The 16,880-nt window shown below is 48.1% G+C and overlaps 6 protein-coding genes across 6 annotated transcripts; 3 read left to right on the top strand and 3 right to left on the bottom strand.

The window, feature by feature from the left end:
- Window positions 1–223: 223 nt before the first annotated feature.
- Window positions 224–837, top strand: EDB91DRAFT_1140903 (uncharacterized protein). The gene is made up of 2 exons (XM_041318985.1): window positions 224–264; window positions 319–837. The coding sequence occupies exons 1-2, from the start codon at window positions 250–252 to the stop codon at window positions 676–678; spliced, it is 375 nt and encodes a 124-aa protein (XP_041175869.1). The 5' UTR covers window positions 224–249; the 3' UTR covers window positions 679–837.
- A 2,680-nt stretch (window positions 838–3,517) lies between these two features.
- EDB91DRAFT_488305 (uncharacterized protein) lies at window positions 3,518–4,484 on the bottom strand (the record flags this gene model as incomplete). The annotated part of the gene is made up of 3 exons (XM_041327437.1): window positions 3,518–4,150; window positions 4,203–4,356; window positions 4,426–4,484. 3 exons carry the CDS (start codon window positions 4,482–4,484, stop codon window positions 3,689–3,691), a joined length of 675 nt encoding a protein of 224 aa, XP_041175868.1. The 3' UTR covers window positions 3,518–3,688.
- Window positions 4,485–5,328: 844 nt separating this feature from the next.
- On the top strand, window positions 5,329–6,042 carry EDB91DRAFT_1237936 (uncharacterized protein; the record flags this gene model as incomplete). The annotated part of the gene is made up of 5 exons (XM_041321645.1): window positions 5,329–5,343; window positions 5,398–5,572; window positions 5,623–5,760; window positions 5,830–5,913; window positions 5,972–6,042. The coding sequence occupies 5 exons, from the start codon at window positions 5,329–5,331 to the stop codon at window positions 6,040–6,042; spliced, it is 483 nt and encodes a 160-aa protein (XP_041175867.1).
- A 206-nt stretch (window positions 6,043–6,248) lies between these two features.
- On the bottom strand, window positions 6,249–7,953 carry EDB91DRAFT_488130 (PLP-dependent transferase). The gene is made up of 3 exons (XM_041327436.1): window positions 7,062–7,953; window positions 6,867–7,009; window positions 6,249–6,815 (listed from the first exon to the last, which is right to left on the bottom strand). Exons 1-3 carry the CDS (start codon window positions 7,822–7,824, stop codon window positions 6,372–6,374), a joined length of 1,350 nt encoding a protein of 449 aa, XP_041175866.1. The 5' UTR covers window positions 7,825–7,953; the 3' UTR covers window positions 6,249–6,371.
- A 3,334-nt stretch (window positions 7,954–11,287) lies between these two features.
- EDB91DRAFT_1140876 (uncharacterized protein) lies at window positions 11,288–13,913 on the top strand. The gene is made up of 10 exons (XM_041318984.1): window positions 11,288–11,726; window positions 11,780–11,908; window positions 11,963–12,080; window positions 12,133–12,215; window positions 12,273–12,508; window positions 12,560–12,626; window positions 12,676–12,729; window positions 12,780–12,910; window positions 12,962–13,091; window positions 13,145–13,913. Exons 1-10 carry the CDS (start codon window positions 11,715–11,717, stop codon window positions 13,583–13,585), a joined length of 1,401 nt encoding a protein of 466 aa, XP_041175865.1. The 5' UTR covers window positions 11,288–11,714; the 3' UTR covers window positions 13,586–13,913.
- Window positions 13,914–14,036: 123 nt separating this feature from the next.
- EDB91DRAFT_1140875 (MBOAT, membrane-bound O-acyltransferase family-domain-containing protein) lies at window positions 14,037–16,773 on the bottom strand. Its single transcript, XM_041318983.1, has 11 exons — window positions 16,426–16,773; window positions 16,306–16,373; window positions 15,835–16,209; window positions 15,672–15,785; window positions 15,474–15,623; window positions 15,222–15,419; window positions 15,024–15,172; window positions 14,801–14,975; window positions 14,587–14,734; window positions 14,462–14,528; window positions 14,037–14,402 (listed from the first exon to the last, which is right to left on the bottom strand). Exons 1-11 carry the CDS (start codon window positions 16,682–16,684, stop codon window positions 14,363–14,365), a joined length of 1,743 nt encoding a protein of 580 aa, XP_041175864.1. The 5' UTR covers window positions 16,685–16,773; the 3' UTR covers window positions 14,037–14,362.
- Window positions 16,774–16,880: the final 107 nt, after the last annotated feature.

Below are 16,880 nucleotides of genomic sequence, written 5' to 3'. Positions count from 1 at the left end.
GACAGAGTCGCCGCCATTGATCAATATGTACATATGATTATCGCGTCACTGCCAGCAAATGACAATACACTGCAATCAGAAGTGATGCCAACACGTAGTACGCGTCACGTGTACCTTTACACTCAGATTGTGATTTTGATCTAAAATCATTTAATCATCCAGTTGTCGGTCTCCGTTGGCCTCGCCCAAGGCTTGCCTCGACATACTATTCCGTATTGACTATGGAGTGTTTGCACTTCAGCACCAGGCATGGTTCGGTACAAGGTACAACTGGTTTTCAGTGTATTATAGCGTGCTCACCCCAAGTCATCGAACAAGAATCCTTGGCCCGTCGTCGAATTCGTTGACATATCTACGGTGGATGCCTCCAGCGCAACAGCCCCTCTCAATACGCGATCTTTGGACGAGATATTGATCTACAGCGCTCTCGGCGACAGCCGCATCGTGACAAACTTTGGCAACACTGGATGGGAAGTAGTGGGGATGTCGTTGACCGGTGCGTCGGTTCCTCGTAGACCTTCAGCTTTCCATCGCTCGGACGATGACACCTTTCAGAAGCATTCTACACAGGGAAAGATGGACTTCATGTCATTTGAAAAGTTGGCACTACATGCCATGGTGGGTGAGTTGTGGGTATGCGTCACAGTGCGGAATCCTGGGGAGAGTAGAACACGCTAAGTGTGAACTATGTTTCAAGCATACGCGTACGGGACTGTATTAGATGGAATGATATTGCGTGCGATGCACCCTAGTGAACAGTTCGAACTACACCACGAATTGACAACAAATTCGAAGTTCCGCATCGCTGTAAGCTGCTACGGTAGTGGGGAAGGAGATGAACATATTTACGCGTGTATGGCAACGCCTTGCGTATTCAACATGTACAAACTAAACTCCTTTGGAAAAAAAATTGATGATTTCTCGCACACATCCATCGTCTTAGCCTCTAGGTCGTTGATCTTCATACATGTAGTTTCGGGGTGGCTGTCGCAAGCCCAGCGAAATGCGATGTGGCTCAGAATGGCCCCTTTGCGACTATCTGGCTTTGTTTAAGTTCGTGGTTTACCAGTTTAACACTTTCCGGTAGTAGTAAAGACCATCTCTCGTCGAAAGTCACCGGGATTTTTCTTTTTCGCAGTCTCTTGTCAGTCGAATCTCCTCCTGACCGGCCTTCCCTCTACCTTTCCCCCTTGTCTTGACCAACGAAACCTCAACCAACGCACCACTGTGTACAGGCGCCGCATTGCTCATTGCAGCTCCTGAAGTGGATTTTCCGGTGCAATATTAAACCATCCCGCCGCGTGCCGCGTGCAGACGTATACATGTGTACGCGGGTAGTGTGTGGGATGGATATGATTACATGCTGTAAATAGGTGGAATTTGGGATTGCACGTCGTGAGTACTAATAGGATGCCCATATACTCTACGTGTGGCTTGTCGCTAGCTGTCCTTCATTGAATCTATGCTTCTTTATTCCCAAGCTGCCAGCTCTGTTTGTCCTCGTCTAGACGCCTGCTGTGTCGCTCATTTGACCGAGCGAATCATGAATGCCATATCATATTGTACGCTGTGCTGCGCTGTGTGAGTATAGTGTTCTATACTCGTGATGATCGCTGATTTGCAGTGGACTTCGTATGGGATCAGGATTTAGCATCTTGAACTGTATGTCTCTGATATTCATGTTTGGCACATCTTCCGCGCATCCCAAGTGTGATGGGCGAGCTTCGTGCCTCGCGCAATCGGTCACTACGATTCATGACGTGTTTCTCTCTTACTATGTCAACAAATTTCTTTTCTTGTTACATGGTTTGATATTAATCCGCACCTCATACTTATCAAAAATTTCAATGGAAACAACTCCTCAGGCTCCCACAGGACATCTCTGTGACTAGAAGTTCGCCAGTTGGGGCAAGACGTTCCCAGGTCTATCACTACAGTTCGGCGGGGTTGACCTCCTCACACACCGTTGGGCCCGCCCGGCCCCCTTCCAGGATGTCATCCAAAGCTCGTGATGACACTCAAGCTGACTCTGGATGCTAATCGGATACCCACGAGGTGAATAAAAGGTGTTATAAGAGAAAATCCACTGTGGACGATCGATGTCGGTCAAAACCGAGTCGACCATGATTAATTGTAATGTCGAAGACTCGAAACTGATGACACTTAGGGCTAATATCTGTGGGATTGAATATGTGGCTGTGCACCGATATATGAACGAGCCTCAGTAAAACAGGTCGCAATACTGTCATCCAATTGCTTCTCGTACAATGCCATTGTCAATCGAGCAACTGCTTCAGAATCTTCAGGTTGGGACTCGTCAGTATCATGTTTCGGCGCATATCTAACCTACAAGCCACACATTTCTAGGTTGCCTACATCGGGCTCTCCCAATTCACGTCAAATTGATATACAGTGTCCACCTAGACAACACTATGAACAACACTACGGTTATCGCGTCAACCTAAAATACTTGCTCTACCTCGAGAGTAAGATCCACATTGACCCCACCGCTTTCCACCACGCCATGTCGTTGGCTCGCGAGTGGATCCAGCACACGTCGCAGCTTCCTCGATTTGAGTTCAAGTATTTCACTGACCCAGAGCGGCGGGAGCTGGATAACCCGGTGGAGTCTGATGTCATTACGAGGACGAGGACGAAAATGACGAGTTTGTCACAGCGGTTCTTTCTGTTTGCTCGGATGAACCTGCTAGCTTCAATGCGCGACCTACACAAGAACAAATGACATTGTCGACGAATTTGCTTGGTGACGCACCTCAATGGTGGGTTAGTTACAAGAATATGTAAACCCCAAATTACTTTGACTGTTCTGAGTCTCCTAAGTAGGACATAGTTCGGTTCCGACGCGTGCACAGTCAGTCGCAACCATCTCAAGATGTAGCTCTCGAGACACAGTCAGTGCTACCCTCCTTCGCTTCATAGGTCCCCCATGTGATTTTGTTTGTTGTCACTTTCAAGGTCGTGGAGGCTGATCCTGCTGACGTTCGACTGGCGATGGATATCTTCGGGGCGAGGCGAGGTGTGAGAAGTGTAACTGCAACCCCATGCAAGTCGATCATGATCTTGCGCGACGCGAATGATTGAAACGTTTCGCGGTGGGAAATACATGGCAAGCTGAAGGTTTATAAAGAATCGGCTCACCGATCAACGACATCCCCACTGCTCCCCAATGCCCATCGAGTACCACCAAAGTTTTTCACGACGGAGGGCATCGTAGATGAATCTCCTGACCAAAGATTGAGAGGCTCTGTTTCGCTGGAGGCATTTACCATAGATATATCAACAAATTCGATAAGGAGCCAGCGATTCTTGTTCGAGTGAGCACACTACAATGAGCATTGAGAGCCTATTGCTAAAAGAGACTTGTACAAACTGGCATGCCTTGCGCTGAGGTGCAAACAACGCGAAATCGATATGTAATAGTGTGTCGTGGCAGACCTGGCGAGGGATTCAGAATTTTAGATCACATCGTCTAGACCCTGTGTAGTACGTACTAGTGACGAGCATCAGCATGGGGCACACGGCGTGACGCAACGCGTCCTACGTGTTGGTGTCGTTTCTGGTTGTATTGTAGTTCATTGTAAGTGGCTAGAAGCGACGTAGGGATAGTATCCCATATGATAATTATGTACATATTGATCAATAGCGGTGACTGAATGCCAATACATTCTTAACATTCTGGCCAGACACTGACCCACCACCGTGGCTGCCTACCCAAAATATTCGCCAGATAGTCAACCTGCTCCTGGAAAGGGATGACCGGCTCGTCCTCCTCGTTATCAGAACACACCGACAAGACAAACACCTCTCCCTCGGCATCCACATACTCGGGAGGGGCGCCATCCTGGCTAGGCTGAAGGCAGAGCTCGACAGTCAGAGGATCAATTCTGACAGCCCAGCAGATGTGGGAGAATCCTCTAAACCAGAAATCACGTTCTTTAGGAGGCCGGACACGATCCTCGGGATCTTGGATGTTTTTTCCGAGCTCAATGAGCCACTGTTCGTTGATCCAGAATCCGTAGAATTGCGTGCGATGGTGTCTGGGTGGATAGGAAAATTGTAGCGGATGTGGGCGAGACGGGCGTTTGAGTGGTACGAGGGGCGGTAGGCTCGACTTCACTTCGGGTTGAACCTGAAGGTATGTCACTAACTTGGGCCACGGTCAAAAAAAACACTCGACTTACCCTTAGATTTTGCATGGATTGACGGAGAAGTTCGGATGCGGACATTGCAATAGTAACGTGGTGTGTCAAGTAGACAGTGAATCGAATGCTGTCGCCGTCAGAGTTAAAATGAATCTGAGAAGCATGTTTGATCGAGGATCTGCGCGATGCATCTCTTTTGCCAATGTGAGGAAACAACACAGCCACTGTTTGGTGGTTGACTTGTAGTACTTATTCAACGTACAATAGCATCAGGATTGTGGTTCGACCCCAGTCATAATCAGTCCCGGTTGCGCTGTGCATCCCACACAGTGGATTTGCTTTTCCTTATTGTGACTATGTGGTATTAGCTATCAATCACAGTCGGACATCACAAACAAACCCTCAATCAAGTTGAGTTGATGGGCAGTGGGCACACGGACATGACGAATCGCATACACTAATGGTCCACCAGTACAAACACTGCCCGCCCCCATGAGCTAGAGCTTTCCTACCCACCCAGACAACACTACAAACAGAACTACGGTTTCTGGATCAACAACAAGCTTGCTGAGCTCGGAAAGCACATCCGTCATCCTGAGGATCCCTTCGAACCTCCCGATGAAAAAGTGCCGTGGATAAGGGGGTTCGCGTACATCCAGTGGGTCGCCAACATCGATCCTCTGACCGTGGAGAATTTGTTCTAGCCCAAGATAAATAGTGCCCCTCCCGAGTATCTGGATGTTGATGGAGAGGCGATGGTCTTATCTGTATGCTCTGATGACGAGGCAGAAATCCCGATCATCCCTTGGCAGGAGCAGGTGGACTATTTGTCGAACCTTTTGGGTAGAAACCCGCAGTGGTGGGTCGATATCTGGCCGCGTAACGACTGGGAGTGAATGTAGAAATATCTTGGTGTCGAATCATCGCCGTTGATGAATCTGCACATAGAGTTCATCACAAGTCACATCAACAGTACGCGTCGCGATTGCACGTGTTGTGTCACGTGTGCCTTTACCACCTGCTCGCTGTACCTGCTAGAACTCAGATTGTCATTATGACCTAAAATTCTAAATCATCCAGTTATTGGTCTTCGTTACCCTCGCAAGGCTTACCTCGACAAACCGTTACATTTTGACTGTGGCGTGTTTGCACTTCAGCGCCAGGCATGGTTCGGTTCAAGGTACAACTCATTTTCAACGTCTTGTAGCGTGCTCACCCCGAGTCGTCGAACAAGAATCGCTGGCTCCTCGTCGAATTCGTTGACATATCTACGGTGGACGCCCCCAGCGGAACAGAACCTCTTAATACGCGATCTTTGGACGGGAGACTGATCTACAACGCTCTCCGCGACAGCGTCGTGACGAATTTTGGCGATACTGGATGGGGAGCAGTAGGGATGTCGTTGACTGGTGCGTCTATTTTTCATATACCTTCAGCTTGTCATCTAAAGTGGCCGCAGTGAAGTATTTTTCACCCACCACGAACCTTTGTATCATTCGCGTCTCACGAGATCATCATCGAATCGCATGGGGTGCCGTCACGCTTCTCACTGGCATCCACGATGTCAGGGTCATTCCTCGTGTTGTTCACGTCTCAGGTAGGCTTGGATTTTATGTGGAGCTTCGCCGTCCTTTAACAAAAGTGCTGGCGTTCCAACAACATGTAGGCACTATCAAACATGCTCAGCTTTCGGCGATTGCACACAACCGAGAAGTTATCGCGCGGTTTCGCACTAAAGCCAAAAGTTCCGGTAAGCTTGTGGATACGAAACTTTGCGGCTTGCTCAATTTCTGTGCTTTGACGTGCAGCACTCTACCAAGACTCGTATGAAGACTATCTCGCGCGAAGTACTTGTGAGATCGAGGCTTTGCAGGACTGAATCAGTTTGAAGGTGTCGTACCCTTTGTGATTCGGATGAGTCCTTCAGCTGCTTCAAATTTCGCAATGCGCTTTGGACCTGCATCCTGATCGTTGACCTCGTTTCCCGTTTTGCTGCACGAAACCGGGCTAGCGTTAGGGGTCAGCATGGGTTCGACGTACTTGCGGTCGTTCGCGGTGAACCTAGCTCAAGAATGCATTTGTAGGAATTGCGTAGGAAGAACAAAAACTGAACAGACGGAGGAGGACGGGAATTTTGAAGGGGTATCACTACAGTACAGCTACATTACGACGATCCCGTCGACCAAGATAAAATTACACCCTTATAATCTACAACTTCGACTCCATCCACACTCCTACACCTTCCACTTCGGCCATATTAAGCCAATGTCTTGCTTCTTCTCTTTCTCTTACGAGCCATGCCTGTACCCAGTCTACAACGCCTTCCACCAATTTCTTTACATCGTCTCGAGTGTGTCCTGCATGCAAGCATACTCTTACGCGGGATGCTCCTACAGGAACAGTGGGCCATGTTATTGCTTTAGTGAACAGTGGTCGTGGAAGGGAAGCAAGATGTGCAGCAAGAGAGTGTGGATGAGGCGTAAGGAGAGGTATGATAGGCGTCGGGGGAGGAAAGGATGTATTCGAGGGATCTTGAGGGCTATCCACACTTAAATTATCAGGAAGACAGAGCAGTTCGGGCGGAGCTGATTGTAGGTGTGGTCTTAGAAGCTCCAAGAAGTACCTTGATAGATCTAGGAGATGGAGCGCAAGCTGAGTCTACGTTAATCATAGGTCTACGAGCTTTCGGGACGCAAAGCTTACCACTCCGGCACTTCCATTCTCCAGCATATCAAAGGCACACTCGACAGCAATGACATTTGCGTACGTGAGCGTTGTGGTATATATAAGTGGACGGGCATAGTTCAAGAGGTAATCCCGTATGAGTTCTGTGGTCAATATCGCAGCTACATCGATGCTCAGAATATCGTCGGCAGTTTAGGTGAAAAACCCTCGCACCTCCTGATCCTGCAAGCGCCTTCCCGAATGTGTGCAATCGCGCCAGGACGCGTCCCTCAAGTCCTAGTGCAGCAACCATCCCTCGACCTTGCGGGCCATATATCCCTGTTGCATGCGCCTCATCCACTATCACATATCCATTCCCCCTTGGCAACATTTCTTCGACGCAATGCACAATTTCTTGCAAGGGGGCGAACGTCCCGTCCATGCTATATAGGCTTTCCACTGCCACAAATGCGCTTGCCTTCCCATCCCGAAGATCATCTCGCTCGTGAAGTAATTTTCGCAGTGATCGCTTAAGCGCTGCAACTGAATTGTGTGGAAATTTGATGAGGCTGGAGGAATCTACCCGCGAAGCAGTCATCCCATCATGAACAGATGCGTGAATGTGCTCGTCGTATAGCACTACATCACCAGGCTGAGGAATGGCGGAGAAGAATGCAACGTTTGCGTCGAAACCTGAGTTGAACAACAACGCCTTCTCAGCATCGAAGAACCTCTCCAGTCGACTTTCGAGGGCAACGTGAGCAGGTGCTGGTACAAGTAGCCGGGAACCACCTGATCCCAGTATTTGAGGGGCGACAGAAAGAGCAGATTGGAATGCTGAGCGAAGGGTCAACGAGGTAGCCAAAGAAAGATAGTCGTTGGATGTAAAATCTGCAGAGGGGAGTACTGTAGAGGTCGAGACAGGGAGGCGTCGGCGAATGTGCCGTTTTTCTCGGGACGAAAGAGCAGCGGCGAGTTTATCGTTCAAAGACGACATTTTTATATGACGAGGTGTTTGATTGGAGGTTATGAGCAAAGTGCATATGAGACTGAATCACACTGATCAAGCTTCCAACGTCAACGCGGGGGTAGAACGCCTTTATCGTGCTTTTACTCAAGCTCGGATCCTTCGTGTGATCGTCGAATTACTATCTAGAGACAATTACGGGAAACAAGATTTTAGGCGAAACAGTGAACTCATCAGCTATACCCCAACCCGGGAATTCTAACCTGCTCCAAGCTTACAGTATGCACTATGCAGCGCAGGCTGGTAGCGTATAGACTCCAGATCGACCGGCCTCCTTATTATACGATGACCTCCTGGACCAAATCGCTGTTCGAGGGATTTTCAACAGATTTGAGCAACTTTACCATGCACCTTGTTACTAGTAGTAGTACAGGCGCAAGCTCAACTGCTTGGAGATCAGTCTGATTCATATCCGATGGGTGAGATGTACATTACCAGTGGAATCCGCATAATCGACATCTTATCATCAAAGAAGATGGTTATGAAAATTTCAATGCGCAGCTGGAAACGCATTACAAGGTATTAATGTCTTTGCCTGAGGTCAAAGTCCAACTGATGGCCCATTTCTAGGCATGTTGCCACTGGAAACTCAGTGTTCACCTGCCCCTGACTCTGAGAGCGATTGAACTAGGCAGGTGTCACGATGCACTGCGCAGCTTGGAAAAACCCTTGACAACCAATAGGAATGAATTGGGCTTCAATCTACGGAAAGTAGAAATCTCTGGCAGTGTGCATTGACATGACGAGCGACTCGGCGCTCTAGACTAATATTCCAGGGTCAGCATCTACAGTAGTACCCGTCTATTATATGATCGGTGATCACCAACGTAAGGCTCACACCCTCAAAACAAGCGAGACTTAGCCTGACTTAGCTTACATTTGACAGTTTTTTACTCTTTCTGATTGGACAACCTAGATTACACCCCTGACGATATGTTGATATAGAATGGACGGCCATCTCCGACCGCAGAGAATGGAAGCAATGCACGGTGCCGGGCAAGATAGTAAAATGAGATGTCAACCATACTGGAGTCCTGAACATGACGGCAATTGAAGGTGAGCTCGACATAGAAAAAAAATATGCCAAATTTATCACTCACGCACAGTTGCAGAAATGAAAATCAGTGCCCCCAAATCCCTTCAATCGCCGCTCATTAGAGTTACATACTGTACAACACAGTTCCGCGAATAGCTTCGATGTGTGGTAATTACCCCTTGCTAAATGAATTCTGAAGTAACACAACCTCGCGGTCGCGAGCAGACGTGTGGAAAACTAGGCTTGGAAGAAAACCCTGCCACAATTGGTGACCTCATTCTGTTTATGGGACAAGAACTTGAGCAAAGGGATCCGAACTGGGTGAGGCGGAAAGGATCGACGCGCACGTTTGAAGTGCGCATCGGTCTGCATCGGTTTGGCTACATTTATGCGTCGGATCAGGATCGCCCACCCCATTCGGATATATATTAGGTGTGATAGATCAAACTGTCGGTCCAATCACGCACCCGACATCTCATCTGGACTCTAAATTGGGAGGGGTGGCCAAGCAGATCAAAGCTTCAAGGTAGGTGCGAAGGTGAGATACTTACCGATGAGCCCTTGGCATTTCTCACTTCATTGAAGAGGCGTCTACTTGAACTCCTTGACTTGAGCAGATAGAAAATACAGAGTGTGGGAGACAATGTGACTTCTTGACAACGAGGAAGGCAGCCCAAGCAAGTGCCCACGCTGTGACAGATCTTTACCCTCAGGGGCTATCTGTCCAAGCAAATATCCCGTAGCGTCAGTGTTGCTACACCCTGAACTGCGCAAATTGAGGGCATTACATTGGTGTTACGGCGTTGAAGTAGTATGATTGGTACGGACCTAATGCTTACACGGTCTCACCTTTGACACTGACCTGAGTCGTCTTAAGAATTTTATTTGATGAGTCAGTCTCCTAGCGGACGCCGCGTGTAAGTGATAGTCCTCACAACTCGTGTGCATATTATTTGGGGCCCACCATCCTGTAAGTGAAGTTCAACAGCGAGTAAATTGCTGTCAGATGTGGTATCACCTTTCTCTACAAAACGTTTGACGCGGACAGAAGCGATTGCATGTGGACGTGAAGACACTAGCCAGCCACACTGCTCGTTTTGGGATAGGTGGAGCCTAGAGAACATGCCGTTTCTGGTGACAGCCCACCAATGAGGAAGCTCAGTTCGGTGCTAAAGGCAGAAGTCTTCGAATTCCAGACCAGAAGCAGTGCAGGAGATAGCCTATCCAAATGGAGTACAAGTAAAGGCGCAAATCCAGGGTGGCTAGACACGGTCTAATTAGAACCATATCATTAGCAGTGCACAATCGTGTTAGACCCCGCATGATTGAGTAATGATAGTAGCCTCAAGTGAATCAAGTCAAATCATGCTCTAGGCTACTGCAGCTGCAGAGGTTGATTGAGGGCAATTTGGACTTGTGATCAGCATTACTCTCTCGTCCTCGGCCCTATAATCTTCCATCGTGACCAGTTTAATTAATCTTATTGCCTGACAATTTGCTATCGGTACTCTAGCTAGTCAGCATTAATATTTATTTCCCTTGAGGCACCATTGGATCAATGGTACTTACATCTGAGCTTGCATGACCGTCAATGCGGCCATCAATAAGATTCATTCAAAAATGAATTGAAGTTCAACAACCACGCTCTCAGATGGACGCCTCAAACTTCTCTAGTTGCAAGACCTCGAGCCCGGCGTCAGATTCTCGGGAGCCTGGGGTATAATGAGGGGTATTGATCCAGTGCCGCTGCTGGAAATGTCCGAGGACTTGGAAAAGTGGACTATTGGCTGCGTGAACCATTGGTCTGGGAACCCGATGGGTTCCTCGGTGTCCGTTATAAATTCGGTGTTGCTGTCCTGCTACTAGAACTGGTCTTGGGCTGGTAAGTTTTTCTCTTTCTCGTTCTCGAGTGGCTAGCCTCCAAATATTGACTCCTCAGTGAGCGCCATGAGCGCGGATGTAATCTGCTCCGCTGGTAGATAGGCTACGAGCAGGGTGGCCAGCCTCATCGTGGCCCTTGATTTGAAACAAATCCTAGCCTAGCGATTAGTATAAGTTATTAGTTGGAGTTAGCTAAGCATATAGCCTGTATATTAGGCGCTGTGGTGCCTACCAAATTGATGGTTGGCAGCAACTTTTGGCAGAGTAGAAGTATGTAGACGGAAGGAAGTACGATCATCGCATGGAAAAACCGTCGGACACCTCGGGTATACCAAGGAGTTATAGTTCCTTGATGTCACGCCGTCCCTGGACAGAGATCTTGGGGGCTTCAGATTGTCAATGCAACACTTGGGCCAAACCTGCGCACTAGTACTACTGTCCTGGAGTTGTATCGATTAAGTAATCACGCATAATGGGTAATATTAAGCACCAATTACCTAGCTACCACACTCTACCACATGGTGAACCATAACACTAAGTATTGCACAGTAAGTTCTTTTTTTCATTGATCCTTAAAGCGCACAATCCCTCACATGAGAGCCTCATGACCCCCGATTGCAAGGGCATCAGCTCAGCGCTCGATGCCGGCATCTCATGACAACCCCACTGGGATCGAAGTTACCAAAGGGACCCACGAAGGTTTGCTGAGCATGTATCAAACCAAAATTTCCACCCTATCATGGAGTTCCGTGCAAGTCGCCGTTCACGTGTCCAGGAAACCTGCAAAATAGGCACTTCGGTAGCTCTTCTCCTGCTTTTCTTTTTTTGGCACTGATGCAAATAGTTCCTTTGAAATCATATATTTATGCTCATGCATTACCCTGACGGTTCCCGAGTAGCCCTCACTTTTCCGTTGACTTTATTTTACCTTGGTTGGCTCTAAATGTATGACAAGGTAAGTTATATCACATTTGTCGCCAGGCAAATCTATTAACTCAACCTCGCCAGGCAAAGCTTTCCATAAAGTTTCTTGTTGTTGGTGGAGGAATTGCAGGACTTGCATGTGCAATAGCACTGAGACGAGTCGGCCATCATGTGGTTGTGCTCGAACGATACTCCGATGCAGACATTTCAACAGTCGGTATCCGCAATCAGCTATGTTGTCACATTCTCAATTTGCCACTGGGACAGATGTCGCATGGAGGCATTGGGTTGCCTCCAAACGTCTCGAAAATTCTCTTTCATTGGGGACTCGAGCGCGCTCTTCGACGAGTATCCATAACATCAGCAGTTGTAGAGGTTGATATTTGTTCGTGTACATCGACACCTCACGTCCAATCTACAACTGACTGCATATACAGACGAAACCGGCGAGTTTATTGGCACCCACAGGTGGGAAGAAGAGGTTCTGCGAGAAACTAGAGGAGAATACCTCTTCCTGCATGTATGTATGATCTTCTGCTCTCGCCTCACACTGATTTCTGCTGATATATTCATACAGCACGACGGTCTCCGGCGAGTTTTGTACGAGGCCGCTATCACAGCGGGCGCTGAAGTGAGGGCAGGTGTTACGGTCGCCTCCGTAAGTAGTGATGGCCCCCACGTGACATTGACCACTGGGGAAAAACTACTGGCCGACGTGATTGTTGGCGCCGATGGTCGTTCGAGTTTAGTGCAACAAGCAATTGTCGGTGAGGATATTCATGGCGGAGCACCATATCACTGTCTATTCTACAAGTGAGCATTGCCCCGGACTTTGTTAATGAAACTCACGCGCCACTGCTCCAGTACCACGATCCCCGGAGCGCTTATGAGAGCCGATCCTGACTTGGCACCCTTCTTCACGCAATCCATTGTAAGTCACATACTTAGGTGATCACAACTGGCTCCAATGTGATCTTTAGGAGAGTATGTTTGTTTGGCTGGGCAATAATCGCTCGGCTTTGGGATTCCGTGTGGTATGCTAACATTCGTAATGTGCTATACTTAATCTAATACTACTGAGTAGGGAGGTAAAGACGAGTTCGCACTACAGTTATGGGTGCCTCCCAGGCAAAAGGGGATATCCGATGGTGATTGTTGGGGGGGAGGCATTGATTTAAACGAGATGCAGCGGCAACTCGGACCGTGCGAACCCAGGTACGGCTGGTCCAACGAAGTTTGTTTGTTACGACTGATCAAGAGGCTCAGACTCCTAAAGATGACCAAATTAGTCGCCACACCCACACGCGTACAGGTCAAGATGGTTTCACCAATAGAGGACTGGGTTGATGAACACGGTCGTCTGGTAATCATAGGGGAAGCTGCGCATCCACTTCCAGTATGCTACCACTTTGACCATGGAACGACGCATTGCGCTAACGCTTCGTTCAGGCAGGATCGTTGCAGGGTGGTGCAATGGCTGTAGAAGATGCCGCAGTGCTCGCAAAGCTTTTCTCCCATCTCCGAGACAAGGACCAAATACCGACGCTTTTACATGCTTTCCAAGATCTTCGGGAAGATCGCTGCGCCAGTGTCGTGCATTCCGAGCAATCTAATCTGTACTTCCAAATGATGCCGGCAGGTCCTAAGCAGGAGCAACGCGATCAAGACATGCGTGCCAAGGCTGCTCAAGGGGAAAGCGTTTTTGGTGGCGGAGAAGCTGCTGAGCAGTGGGAACAGCTCAAAGAACTTTTTGGATATGATGCTGAAGACGAGGCCGATGACTGGTGGGTTAAATGGGGCCTTCTCCGCGAGAGAGCCAAGCAGCGTTCATTAGACATGGAAGCAGAAATGAACACTCCACGGCCGAGTAATTTCCGTTTGCGAGCATAACAAGTGCTCCCTCCCCACCGTAGTGTATCCACGTATATTGCTCATTCCTTTCTTTTAATTTTCGTCACTCTTTACTAAGTCGCTCATTTCGGTTGTCGTGTCTTTCTGTATCTCATTGCATTGCTATTTTATTGACAACTTGGCATCACCACGTTTGACATTCTCACTATCGTTAACAGTCGTCGATGTGCTTTCATGCTAGTTGCAAGCCTATTAAATATTAAAATTACCACATCTCCAGGTTCGAGCTGCCTGATTGTGCTTGACTAAGTGTCAGCGATTTCCGCATGCCAGCGCAGGCCTGCACGGGCCGGCGCACTCCGCTCAGGACCAACGTTGTGTCATGAGAACTCACAGCCTAGGGACTGACAATACTTCAGGCAGACCATTGGTCAACTCTAAAACAAAAGACATGACGCGCCGATGCATTGGTGCATTCGAAACCTTTCGAACCCCCTTGTTCATCAGACGACTTGATGGGAGCTGGGGCTTGCATCTGCATTCATCTACATTATACTGCAGTAGACTTGTGTTTTAGTCCAGCTTTGTACATTGCCTCGTCGTCGTCGTTCACAATACAGAGCGTGTCCCGTTCTGTTCGCGTGCTCTTAATGTTTCTCATCGTCGGCTATAACGGGCTTCCACTTGACCCTAGCGGACGGAGCCTGTGAATGACACTTCGGAATGACGACGCTTGGCATTTTCGTTTCCTATAGGCGCAGGGAAGAAGACGTCGGACACTATAGGAATGCAATCTGTGATTCCATAAGTAGATCATTAACACCGTCGGTAAACACCTCTCCGCATCTCTTCTTCTCTGAGAATCAAGTCTGAGCGACGATCGCAAAGCAGAACCGTTCGCGCGAAATAACGTACCGGTACTCAAACATAAACTGTACTCCCACGAAGATAGTGCAGCTCGCTCCGATCAAAAAACGGAATCCTAATGGAGTGTCAGATAGTCCGTTATGACGTGGTGCGGGGAACAGAAGGCGACCTACCTTGCCACGTTCCCACTATCTGGCTGGCCATGTGCATCATCCCGTCCATCCCGACGACGAATCCAACAAGGTTTGCGGAAACCATCGTCACGCAGTTTAGACCGCCTCCAATTGCGCAGACATGGCGATACCATGAAAATCGCCCATACTGATTACGCCAAGAAGTAAGTAAATCATAGAAGGTGAGAACGCCGCGAAGATAGTGTCAACCAACCTTTGTTTGAGGGAGAAGATAACGTGCAAGAAGCTCAGGCAGAATGAAAAAACTAACAAGCCATCCCCACGCAAGCAATCGGAAAGACAGGTCATGCCAGAGTGCGACAAATGAGAAAACAAGCGCGGTTGTTAATGCAACGTTCTTCGTTCCCCCGAGCGGGATGTAGATGTATCTGTATGCCAGTGAGTCATGAGCCTGCAGATTAAGGCAACAAACGAACCGGACAATCCAAAGGTTGTAAGACCGATGCCAACTTCGCCAAAATCCGAGAGTAGAGTAGTTATTCACCATGCACCGTACCATGTTTTCAGGTGGATCGATGCCGCCTGCCAAAGACCAGAGACGGAAAAATCGCCATGGCAAAAGGAGCTACTCGAATAATCAGTCGAAAACCAGACACCACCCAAAAAAAACTTACTTTTAACCAAACAATGATGAGATTCCAAAACCCAATCATACTCAGCTCCAGTGGTGTATAGCCTTGCCAAGCCTTGGCATCTTTGATGGCCACGACATACATATAATGTAGTATGGACTCCATGGTCAGGAGACTAATAAGGAAACGAACCAAGTAGCGACTTTGGACGTGTATTGGAATATCTATAGGGTGGCGCAACTGCATAAATCAGGTAAATGAAAGTAAATGGAGCAGAAGAGAATCGTCGTGTACCTGCCACATGAAATTATTGAATGTCAGAATAGGGCCAGCGATGTAGAGCGGAGGATAGAGGACATAAGCGATGTAGTTCCGGTATGTATAATCTTCTAAAGGGAGTGGTGTGTTGGCTCTCTGCTTTTCAGTGGAAGCAGAGCTTAAGCTCTTCGAGCTGCATGAGTATAGAGACGGAGACGGAGCCGAGTTGCTCACTTCTCCTCCGCGAGAATTGTAGGCCCAATAGTAATCCATATTGAATGACACCAATCTCAGCATAGTGATATTGAAGCTTATGTGCCAACGAGGATAAATGCCTTGGAAAGTGTCCTGGGTGAAAAGTCGGGAGCTGTTGATAAGAGACGCTACAACGACGCACCAAAACTTCTAATGAAGGATGCAAAGTAGCATACCGATATCCGCCATATATCTCGTTTGCGAATAACATTGAACCGTTAAAGATCCAGGTTAGCGGCGGTCCCATGCGCGATCCTCTGAATGTCTTAGCAATCCAATAATTAGCCGTCAGGATGGATATAATCTTGAAAATGCTCGTCCCGTGGAGGCCAGCAAGGTACAGAGCAGAAAACACGAGGAAAAACGGAATCAAGTAAAGCTGATCTGAGGGTATACTCGAGGCAGAGCGCAATGCAGACCGTGTATATATATACTTGAGAGCGACGAAAATCAGAACAAGGAATGAAAGCGAAGGTATGTTGTTGCGAAATGATCGATACTGGGTATCACTGTTATCCTGTGAGGAAGCATTAAGGTCAAAGAATTATTTTGTGATTCCTGAAGTTATGGACAAAGAGGCTGAAACGGTCAGGAAAAATATTGTGACACTCACAACTTCGCGTCCAAACATCCAGCCTGGTGACAATCTGTGATAATAATATGGGTAATTCGGATGTGAAGCTATCGACGTTCATTAGAATTAGTGATAACCTTGTGTAAAAAATGCTCATACGTGAACTCAGGTAGATAGGTACCCATACCATGAGAGGGATCACGAACAAAGCGACCACGTAGTAGAAGACAAATTCTGGAGTTTTCCACCTCGGAGGAGGGCGCTGTTCATTTTGGATGCGGGTTGAAGTAGGGATATTCACGGTGAGTAATGTGATTCCCCCCGGCTTTGGTGGAACGTAGTCAAGGTCGAATTTCGAGAAATCGCCTCCTTGGCTTCGCATGTCTGTGGGCATGTTGATCACGACGTCCTTTGGCATGAGCTGCGAATTTTTCTGGAAGGTCGTTCTGTTTTGCGAGGTTTCAAGTTGAGTCCATTGAAAGCCTATCTGGAGACTGCCAGCATGAGAGGCAGAGGTTGTAAGGTCAAGTTAGTGATGTGAGAATTGTCTTCCTTATGTGGATGCTGCACAGGTCTTACAAATTCGAATCGTATTCACGGTTTCACCAACATCT

Source organism: Suillus paluster, assembly GCF_016628075.1.
Source record: "Suillus paluster strain FC165 chromosome Unknown EDB91scaffold_36, whole genome shotgun sequence".
Classification (NCBI taxonomy): Eukaryota; Fungi; Basidiomycota; class Agaricomycetes; order Boletales; family Suillaceae; genus Suillus; species Suillus paluster.
Note: the sequence above shows the minus strand (reverse complement) of the source record. Positions and strands in the feature narration are given on the sequence as shown.

Excerpts from the sequence above, each read along its gene's own strand:
- EDB91DRAFT_488130 (XM_041327436.1), bottom strand. The coding sequence starts at position 7,824 with ATGTCGTCTTTGAACGATAAACTCGCCGCTGCTCTTTCGTCCCGAGAA. Across the intron at positions 7,010-7,061 it reads GGCGCTTGCAGGATCAGGAG|CTGCGATATTGACCACAGAA; the intron begins GTGCGAGGGTTT and ends GCATCGATGTAG. Across the intron at positions 6,816-6,866 it reads AGAATGGAAGTGCCGGAGTG|CTTGCGCTCCATCTCCTAGA; the intron begins GTAAGCTTTGCG and ends ACGTAGACTCAG.
- EDB91DRAFT_1140876 (XM_041318984.1), top strand. Across the intron at positions 11,909-11,962 it reads CCGATGCAGACATTTCAACA|ATGTCGCATGGAGGCATTGG; the intron begins GTCGGTATCCGC and ends CCACTGGGACAG. Across the intron at positions 12,216-12,272 it reads GAGAATACCTCTTCCTGCAT|CACGACGGTCTCCGGCGAGT; the intron begins GTATGTATGATC and ends ATATTCATACAG.
- EDB91DRAFT_1140875 (XM_041318983.1), bottom strand. The coding sequence starts at position 16,684 with ATGCCAAAGGACGTCGTGATCAACATGCCCACAGACATGCGAAGCCAA. Across the intron at positions 15,173-15,221 it reads TCATCATTGTTTGGTTAAAA|CTCCTTTTGCCATGGCGATT; the intron begins GTAAGTTTTTTT and ends TTATTCGAGTAG. Across the intron at positions 14,735-14,800 it reads ATCTTCTCCCTCAAACAAAG|TATGGGCGATTTTCATGGTA; the intron begins GTTGGTTGACAC and ends TGGCGTAATCAG.